At 39.5% G+C, this 10,646-nt stretch overlaps 1 protein-coding gene across 1 annotated transcript in view; it reads right to left on the minus strand.

The window, feature by feature from the left end:
- Positions 1-2,105: 2,105 nt before the first annotated feature.
- The window catches only part of poc1bl (POC1 centriolar protein homolog B (Chlamydomonas), like), a 27,606-nt gene continuing 19,065 nt past the window's right edge, over positions 2,106-10,646 (minus strand). The window contains exons 8-9 of the mRNA XM_048608299.1: positions 9,000-9,152; positions 2,106-2,912 (exon numbers count right to left, since the gene is read on the minus strand). Coding sequence (XP_048464256.1) covers positions 2,784-2,912; positions 9,000-9,152 — 282 coding nt within the window. The 3' untranslated portion in view covers positions 2,106-2,783. The remainder of the gene's footprint in view (positions 2,913-8,999; positions 9,153-10,646) is intronic.

The following is a 10,646-nucleotide window of genomic DNA, read 5'->3' on the forward strand; positions in this document are numbered from 1 at the left end:
TTAAAGTCCCTGTGACCACCCTATTTAGCATTTCCGCTCCGACATTGATCCCAGATCGGTTCAGGCAGAGACCATCGGAATGGTACCAATTCTTCTTTTCCTAATACTGACGCCAGTGCCCCATGAAATGGAACTCCTCTTTTAGCCATGTGGTCACCTACCTGATTTTCTTATGTCTATGCCTATTTGCCAATGGCTCAGGTGATATTCCAGAGATTACAATACTTGAAGTCCCGTTCTTTAATTTTGTTCCTAATTCCTGAGATTCCCCAAATAGGACCTCTTTGCTAGGTTTTTGGACCCAACATGGACCGCAACAACTGGATCCTCCTCTCAAAAATATCCTTTCAAACCAGTTAATGATGTCCCTTACCTTGGCACCACACAGGCAACAGACCATTCTACACTCTCTAATCATGCTTACAAAAGGATGTTATCTGTATCCCTAATCATGGAATCCCCTACCACAACCAGTTTTCTTTTCTCTTCCCCCGAGACTGGCCTCCTGTACTACAGTGTAGCGGTCAGTTTGCCCATCCTCCCTCAAATCCTTTTCCACAACCACACAGGGAGCAAATTTGGCTGCGGGTGAGGGACAGGTGACAATAAGTGAGGAAGGTAGAGGGACCCTGAATTTAGCAGTGCAGGAACCTCAGTTCTTGACCTAGTCCAACAGGTATGAGGTACTTTCTTGTACTCATTCATGGGATGAGGGATCTCTGGCTGGCCAGTATTTATTACCCTAACCTAGTTGCCCTTGAGAAGGTGGTGGTGAACTGCCTCTTGAACCACAGCAGTCCAATGTGCTGTAGGTAAACCCACAATGCCCTTCGGTTCACCACTACCTTCTCTAGGTCAACTAGGGACAGGCAATAAATGCTGGCTAGCCCAGTAACACCCAAATCCCACAAGTGAATGAGAAAAAAGTACCAAGATCTGAGGCTCCTCCAATGCTAAATTCAGAACTCCTCGACCTGCCTCACTTGCAGGCACATCCTCCTGTCCCTGATCACTGGCCAAATTTGAAGCACTTACCTACCGAGTGTGACTACCTCCTGAAATACAGCATCCAGGTAATTATCCCCCTCCCTGATGTGCCACAGTGTTCGAGGCTCACGTTCCAGCTCATCAACTCTGAGCGGATATCCTCAAGCAACCAACGCTTGTTGCAGATGTGGTCACTGTCAACCACAATGGGGTTTACCAGCTCCCACGTCATGCAGGTACAACACATCACCTGGCCCTGCATCTCTAAGTTATTTTATTAGTTTTTATTATATATTTAAATTTCCTACCAGCCTTTAATTTTTTTTAAATCTAAAATATTTCTTGAATTTACCTTTAATCCAAAAGCAATTTAAAGTAAGTATTGAAATTAGTAGTCATTTACAGTAACTTGCAGCTTTTCCCATAACGTCACATTTTCCCCCCTTCTGATCCCTAAGTCTCCTCCCTCACTGGCCTCCTCTCTCTCTCTCTCTCTCTCTCTCTCTCAGGGCTCCTCCAAGTAAATGAGTAGGCCTGGAGCCTCAACCTCAATTTTTATTTATTGTTCAGTCCCAGTGTCTGCCCCAGCTGGCTCCTGTTTCCCCTGAGTTCCAAATTCGCTAATACGTTACTTGGACATTAAAGAGAAAAAGTACTCAGCAATGATTGAAAAGGATGGACTGATCACCTCCTCCTTTTTTCACCCAACCCCATGTTTCACCAAACTCAAATTACACTCTATTGCAATGAAGCAGCATTCCAGAACAGGGAAGGGACCACAGAAGGACCCCTCCATTCATGGCCCCTAGTTCAAAGACTTCTGGAACTGAATTAAACCAGTTGTCTAATTAACTAGCTTCAGCTGAGCACAGTACCTGTAAATTCTTATTTTAAAGCTGCACCCAAACAAAACAGCAACTTTTGGTTAATTGCCAATTTAAAGAACAGACTAGACTTTAGATTGAAATTAGCCCTTACATTAAATAATTCAACATGATACAAATGTATCAATAAAAATCTTTTGCATTGTTTGAAACACAAATACCCAGCAGGTGTGGCAAGAAAGCAGATTTGCAGCATCCATGGTATTTTGCTTTTGTATTCAGCACAAAAACGAATTTTTAAAAAATAATAATTTATTTTTATATAATTCTAAAAAGACAGTCGTTTATTTCATGCATTTCTTACATCTGCACAAGTTTTCCATCCCTTTGTTCCTGCATTGGAAGCGCTTTACCGATCATTTATCCCTTATACAGATTGTATTTTAAAACAGCATTTAAGCCACATTTCAAAAGTAAAAATTTTAGAACTAAAATTTCTCCTCACGTTCTGAAACCATGAATTGTTTCATTTTGTCTAGATTGAAGCCTGCAATCTTTTTTCCCTTTTAAAGATAATAGAAAAGCAAATCAAGCAAAATTGTACAAATCACAAAGCAACAGGGACTCATTCAAGTCCAAAAAGCAGTTTGATTAGTTTCAGTTATCTGATACAGTGATCAAGGAAGGGGAATAAAAACAAAAATCCAGACAGAGAGCCATGAATAAGACCTCATGAACAAAAAGAACACAATGTCTGGTATTCAAAAATGGATAAAAATCTACATCCACTCAAGCTATCCCCTCCACCTCACCCATCCCTTGACGATTTTCATCAATGTTTTAGGCACCACGGTGATATAAATTGCACTTTGCTTCAATGCATTAAATTTTAACTTCACTTAGCATTGATTTCTCTTTGACAATTAATCAAGTCAAAGCATTACTGTTTACTCTGGAAAATCGTGAATAGCCCTATTCAAAATGCCAGATTTGATTATTGTCCTCTGAATTGCAAATTCTCATTTCAACATCCATCCGTCCTTCAGCTGTATAATAGGAAGTAATGCACTTGTTCGATTTTGGATGGAAAATCATTCCGCTCTGTAAATAAATAATGCAGTTATTACACATAATATACAACTAGTACATCTTTAAAATAATCTGAAAAAAAAGTTTCACCATAATGACAGTGTTTAGCTTTGGTTATATTGATCAGGCCCATGGGACAATAAAGCTGGAATTAAGCATTTTTCCTGTCCTACCAACATCAATATGAAATTCTGCCAGTTAAGGGATAGCACAAAGTAAAACTCCATTTGTATACCTCAATAATCTGGGGACAGTATGGTGTTGATGTGTGATATGTATTAATATATCACGAAACACTGTCTTTTTCTATGCAAGGCCTTGGCCAGGCCACAGTTAGAATATGAATCTTGGAACAAATTCAGAAGAAAATAATGAGTTTAAATGGCTGAGGGGTGTCCTAACGAGGTATCTAAAGTGATGCAGATTTTCAATAGGTAGAGAAATCCGTTGCCCTGGTGGGGCGATCCAAAACAGGAGGGTTCAATCTTAAAATGAGAGCTACATTATTCAGGAGGGAAATCAGAAAACCCCTCTTTCTTTCCCCCCACATAAGGTAGTTAAGATATAGCAAGAACTGCAGCTGCTGGAGTCAGAGACAACACAGTGTAGAGGTGGATGAACACAGGAAGCCAGACAGCATCAGAGAAGCAGGTAAAATGACGTTTCGGGTCAGGATCCTTCTTCAGAAAAGACCTTTCCGGAGAAGGGTCCCAAACCGAAACATCAACTTACCTGTTCCTCAGATGCTGCCTGGCCTGCTGTGTTCCTCCAGCTCCACACTGTGTTGTCTCTGTAGTTAAGATATGACTCCTTATACAAGGTCATATACAAGGAGTCATTGTTTGATCAATTGAAATCTTCAAAACTACTCTTGATGTTGTTCAGAAAGCCCATTAAGAAATTCAGAGTAAAGGTGGGTAAATGGAGTGGTTACAAAGAAACCAAGTGTTAGGTGAGAAAGGGTGAACAGTCTTCCCCCTTTTTTAGCTTCTTCAGTTGATACAACAACATTTTAAGTTCTTTTTAGCAAGCTGCAATAACTCTCCTGATTAAGATGTAATTAATTGATTTTTATGGTAAGCAACTAAGGATTGAAAAGTTTTTGAGTTTGAAAGGAAGAGCTATTTTATTACCTCCAAACCCCACGAGAAATAAAAACATGCCAGAACAAGCATATGGCCTGCATGCAGTCATTTGGGCACATTCACACACTAGTACAAATTTTAAAAGAAATAGTGACTAGCACAAATGAAGATATAAAGAATATATTTAGTTCAGAATCCTTTGGGTATGCTCAACAATCAAGGTTTTAATCTGAGACTTAAGGTTGGTTAGTTGGTTTTTTTGGATGCAGTCAATAGTAATGAATTTTATAGTTATTTTTTAAAGGTCTTAGTGTTCTGATGCTTCTTTCTAATCAGTGCTGTCAACTGGCACTTTTCTGCTTGGAGGAAGAGAGAGTGAACTTTCACAGCCTGCGTTCAGTTCTGCATTCGGAATTCCATCTCTCTTGATCTGTCAAAAAAGCTTGTCAAAATATTAGCTGTTTGTATATTCCATGCCCATGGAGGTTATTGTTTGCAGCCTGGTAATTACAGCAGATGTACCAGCTCCAAAATGTGAAAATTCCTATATGATGTAAATCAAATAGGAGATGATGACCTTCTCATGTTTCCCATGGAGAGTGACGGACTGATTTAGATGCCATTGGAGAAAATGTTAATTTCAGCTGAGACTGTATTTGGTCTAATCTGTGTCAGTTTCATGAAACTTGGCCAACTTTTATGGATCAGACAATTCTTGAAGCCATTTTAACTTCGGCTTTCAGTCTATTTTTTAAAAAACTATTTCCATCCATGAAAGCCTCAGGTATTAAATGGGAAGATAGAATTGTAAGGCCAATAATCTGAACTATCTGTCATCAGAAATAATTCAACAGGTTTGTGGAGTTGAATGCCCTACTCGTGTTCTTGTATACCTAGCTTAATGTCACTGCAGAAGCTTAGGAAGCACAAATAGCAACAGCTTGAGATGATATAATTAACATACTCAAAATAGTAGAAGGATTAGACTCTGATTACATGGATAAGCCATTCAAAGTAAGTGGAACAGGAAGCATAGCATAAGGTATCTCAAAACAATGAAAAACAGCAAGCGATTCTTCTGATGACCTGACCAATATTTCTTTCTCAACCAATATTAAAAAGCCATCGTTTCCAATGCTATTTGAAAATACACAAGTCATTGCACTGCCACCAAGGTGAGAAGAGATATGTGGATCATGCGCAATATAAATACAAGTTTGTCTTTTCTTTCCCCTATCACCTCTACCCCCTCTATATTTTTGTACAATAATTTTGAAAGCATATATTATGTTTGTCCTGCATTTGGATGACATTCAAAGATTTTTTCAAAACATACTTAGCCAAGATTCACAAAAAGCCTTTCAAATTTAGTGGAGCGTCTTAACAGGGATATGCAGTTCTTTATTCAGTTTCATCTTGAAGTGGAGCATCCCAATTTTGGGTGGGAAATGAATGAAATTTAGACACAAGGTTTTCATTGATCAAATAATCTGGCATCAGATTGGCCACTTCTTCTAGCTCACAAAGCACGATAAACTGATTCAGTGAATCACTCTACAAATTAATGTATGCCACGATTGTGTTGTACGTTGAAGTGTGTTCATGTATGAAGTTGCTTTGTCCCCCAATTTCCAGGAATATTGCATTGTTCTAAGACCTTCTGGATGGAACTATATTATGAAATGCTCGAAGTGACTGCAAGAAAAACACTTCATCCCAGGATTTGTCTCTCTGTTAGGTAGTTCCGTCTTCAATCAGCCTCCACCTGAAATTCCTAAGATTCATGATGCCAGTCTTAAACCACATCCAATCCATTTCACATGATATCATAAAATAAGAACATAAGAACTAGGAGCAGGAGTAGGCCATCCGGCCCTTCGAGCCTGCTCCGCCATTCAATAAGATCATGGCTGATCTTTTCGTGGACTCAGATCCACTTACCCGTGTTCTCACCGTATCCCTTAATTCCTTTATTGTTCAAAAAAAATCTACCTTATCTTTAAAAACGTTTACTGAAGTAGCGTCAACTACTCCACTGGGCAAGGAATTCCACAGATGGCTGAAGGCACTGGATCAACCAAAACACTGGGACCTGACAACATCCTTACTAGTGTACTGAAGACAATTTCTTCTTCACAGGTAACCATGCACATTGCCAAACTTTTCCAACACAGCTACAACACTAGTAGCTATATTATGTTGTGAGAAATGGCCCAGACAGGTCCTGTCCGCAAAAAGCAGGATAAACCAATTACAGCAATTACCATTCCATTAGTCTACTCTCACTCAACAGCAAGATGAGGAATATATCATTGTCAGTGCTATCAAGTGACACTTCCAACTGTGACCATCTGGAAAATTACCCAGGTATGTCCCATACTCAAAAAGCAGGACAAGTCCAACCGGGCCAATTATTACCAGTAGTGATGGATGGTGTCCTCAACAGTGCTATCAAGCAGCATTTGCTGAGCAATAATCTTTTGACTGACACTCAGTTTGGGTTCCAACAGGGCCACTGACCTCATTATAGCTTTGGTTGAAACATGGACAAAAGAGCTGAATTCCAGAGATGTTGTTAAAGTGACTGTCTTTTCTATCAAGGCTACATTTAACCATGTGTGGTACCAAGGAGCCCTAGCAAAACTGGAATCATTGGGTATCATGGGGAAAACTTTCCGGTGGTTGGAGTCATATATGACACATAGGAAGATGGTAATGATTCTTGGAGGTCAGTCATTTCAGCTCCAGGACATCTCTGCAGGAGTTTCTCAGGATAGTGTCCTAGGCCCAACCATCTTAAGCTGCTTCATCAATGATCTTCGCTCCATCATAAGGCCAGAACTGGGGATATTCACTGATGACTATACAATGTTAAGCAGTATTTGTGACTCCTCAGATACTGAAATAGTCAATGTCCAAAAGCAGCAAGAGCTAGATAATAACCAGGTTTGGTCTGACAAGTGGAAAGTAACATACGTGCTGTGCAAGTGCCAGGCAATGATCATCTCTAACAAGAGATAATCTAACCATTGCCCCTTGACTTTCAATAGTATCACTAATCACTCAATCCCCATAATTAACATCAAGTATTTTACCACTGAGCAGAAACTCAATAGGACTAACCATGTAAGTAGTGGCTATAAAAGCATATCAGAGGCGAGGAATACTGCGGCAAGTAACTCGTCTCCTTATTTCCCAACACCTATCCACAATCTACAGAGCACAAGTCAGGATTGTGGTGGAATACTTTCCATTTTCCTGGATGAGTGCAGCTCCAACAAGACATAAGCCTGACACCATGCAGGGAAAAGCTGTCTCCTTGATTGACACGACATCCACAAACATCAGACGCTCCACGACTGACACTCAGTAGCAGCACAGTGGACTACCTACAAGAGGCACTGCAGAATTTCACCAACGCTCCTTGGATAGCACCTTCCAAACCCACAGACACTACCACCTGGAAGGTCAAGGGCAGCAGATACATGGGATCACCACCAGCTAGAAGATTCCATTCTAAGCCACTCAGCATCCAGATGTGGAAATATACCACCATTGCTACAGTATCACTGGTTTAAAGCCCTGGAACTTCCTCCCTCATGGCTTTCTGGGTGTAACTACACCAAACTGACTCCAGAAGTTAAAGAAGGCCGCTCATCATGACACCAGAACTGTATGTCAATGCCACAACTGATGAGCTGAACCTGTCACCATGCAAAGAACCTCAGACAGCTGCACATGTGCACAGCTTAGAGGGAATGTTGCTCACCACCTCTCATGAGCAACTAGGGATGGGCTATAAATGTTGGCCCAACCACAAACAGCTGAACATAGGTGCAGGAGCATTTCAGAGCAGTGTGCGGGGTCTAACCATCTTCAACTACTTCATCAAAGATTTGTCTTCCATTATAAGGTTTGAAGCTGAACTGACTGTCAATAATTGAACACAATGTTCAGTACTGTTTGCAATTTCTTAGATACCGTAGCAGTCTGCCAACTAGGAACAAAAACCACGAAACATCCCAGGCCTGTGTGATATATCCAACCAGTCCAAATGGCAAGCAATGACCATCTCTAAGAACAGAAGAGAAGAGAAATCAAAAAGTACCATTAACATTCAATAGCTTTATCATCGTGAAATTCACCAACGTCAACATCTCAGGGATTCCCATTGACCAGAACTTTAACTGGATCAGCCATGTTAAACGACCAGGTTAGAGGCTGAGAAATCTGGGACTGGTAACTCACCTTTTAACTCCCCAAAACTCATCAAACACATTCAAGATGCAAGTCAGGAGCATATTGGAATACTCTCCACTTGCCTGAATGAGTGCAGCTTCAATGACACTATAGAAGCTCAACACCATCCAGGACAAAGCAACCCACTTAACTGACATCCATTAACCACCTTAAACATTCATTCACCTGTGCACAGTGGCAGAAATTTGTACCAACCAGAAGATGCACAACAGTAAACTAGTCAAGCCTCATTTGGAGGACCTACAAACTGCCATCACTACTACCTAGAAGAACAAGGACAGCAACTGTACAGGGACACCACCACATGAAAGTTCCCCTCCAAGTCCCATAGCATCTTAACTTGGAACGATATAACCATATCACCAGTGTTGCTGGGTCAAACTTCTGGGTCTTTCTACCCAACGGCACTATAGATACACCCACACATGGACTTCAGCAGTTCACAGAAGTGATTTACCACATGCTTCTCAGGAGCAAATAGGGGATGGGACGATAAACGCTGGTCTGAACAGCAAAGCTCACAATCCATGAACAAACTGATAAAAATTTAAAAAACAAATGTGCTCTCTCCTACATATGTGCACATGTTCAGAAATCTGCGCTCTTTCATCCAAACTGACAATGGGGACCATAATGAACTGAAAATACAAATGATAACACTGACATATACAGATACATTGATTAAAGAAATATTAGAGAAATGGGTACATGATTTTCCTTTTTTTTAATATATAGTTACGTTTTAGTTACTCACCTGCTGAAATTCCCATGTAATCGACTCTGGTACAGGGGAGCCATCTAATGGGCAATATTTCATTCCAATGGAATTCTTTCCATCATTCACTTCTGCACACAGTTCAGTCACAGAATTAAATCGAATTTCCCCTTTGGATGTATATTCAAAATACTGTTTTTAAATAAGAAAATATTATGTATCAAACGTGTCCTGAAAGTAGTAAAATCTATTGCTTTATTAAAATAACATTCACCAGAAATCTTTTATATTAACCATTAGAATTATTAAAAATGTAACACTGAAATTGTAGTACTGTATCTGATCAAGGCTCTTAACATTTAGACTTAACTTTGGTTTACTGTGGAATGGTCATGCATCATTCTGCAATGAATAATATCACCATGTAAAACAGACATGACTATTTCACAATGTTCAGTTAATCTCCTATAACTTTGTTGGAACATGGCATATTTAAAGAGTGATTTGAAGAGCAGCCAGTCAAGTTTCCAATGTGGACATTTAAAAGGGAGCTTGACAAGGTTCCGAAACAGTTCCTTAAAAGCGACCAACTTTACATTTGAAAGATAGCTACTAAATGATGCTTTCCTGTCACAGTGACCTAAAAATTAGTTTGAAGTTCTCCCTCTTTTATACTTGATGTAGTGTTGAGCAATCAGATAGAATTAATTAATGATCTCAGGGAAGGTGCCCCATAACTAACAGCAACCACACTATGACTGAACTTTATGTACATCATGGGAGCCATTATGAGGGCATGAAAGCAGAATGAATGGCAAATTAGGTTAAAAGAAAGCTCCAGTAATTTTAGGAGATATTTCAGAATACCTAGGACATGTTCCAGAAAATAAGAAATTCCAATGAACAAACCAACCAGACAGGTTAAAGATTACATTATAGAAAAGTTCATTGTGCAAAGACTGATGTAAGAAGTTTGGACAGAATATTTTAAAAAAGCAAATTACTTACACAATAATAGGGATGGAAAAATTACCGCATAAAAGAAAGCCAACAAAAAAAATTACAAATAGTAAGAATTTCTACATATATTTAAAAAGAGTTAGCAAGGTCACATTTTTCATACTATGAAAGTGAGTTCAGAAAACTGATATTGGAAAAATGAAGAGATGCCAGATGCAATGAACAGATATTTTGTATCAGCCTTCACCATAAACGATACAACAACATCCCAGAGGAATATTATCTAAATTGAGAGACATTGCAGAGTTCTGCATTGCAAATGATCAGATGTCTTCTTGAACAAATCTCAAAAGGCTAAGATGCAGGTGCATCAAGTAATTTGGAAAGCTAATAGAATGGTATAATTTATTGCAAAGGAAATGGAAGACAAAAGTAGGAAAGTTATGTTTCAGTTATACAGGCACTGGTGAGATTACTTCTGGAGTACTGCGTAAAGCATTGATCACCTGATCTAAGGAAGGACGTAAATGCATTGGCAACAGTTCAGAGAAGGTTTACCAGACCAATAATAATGGCAGGTTATCTTCTGAGGAAAGGTTGAACAGGCTAGGTTTGTATCTATTGGAGTTTAGAACACTAAGAGGAGACTGGAATGAAACAAAGATCCTAAGTGGTCTCAGAGATAGTAGGAACTGCAGATGCTGGAGAATCCGAGACAACAAGGTG

Source organism: Rhincodon typus, chromosome 2 (assembly GCF_021869965.1).
Source record: "Rhincodon typus isolate 14 chromosome 2, sRhiTyp1.1, whole genome shotgun sequence".
Classification (NCBI taxonomy): domain Eukaryota; kingdom Metazoa; phylum Chordata; class Chondrichthyes; order Orectolobiformes; family Rhincodontidae; genus Rhincodon; species Rhincodon typus.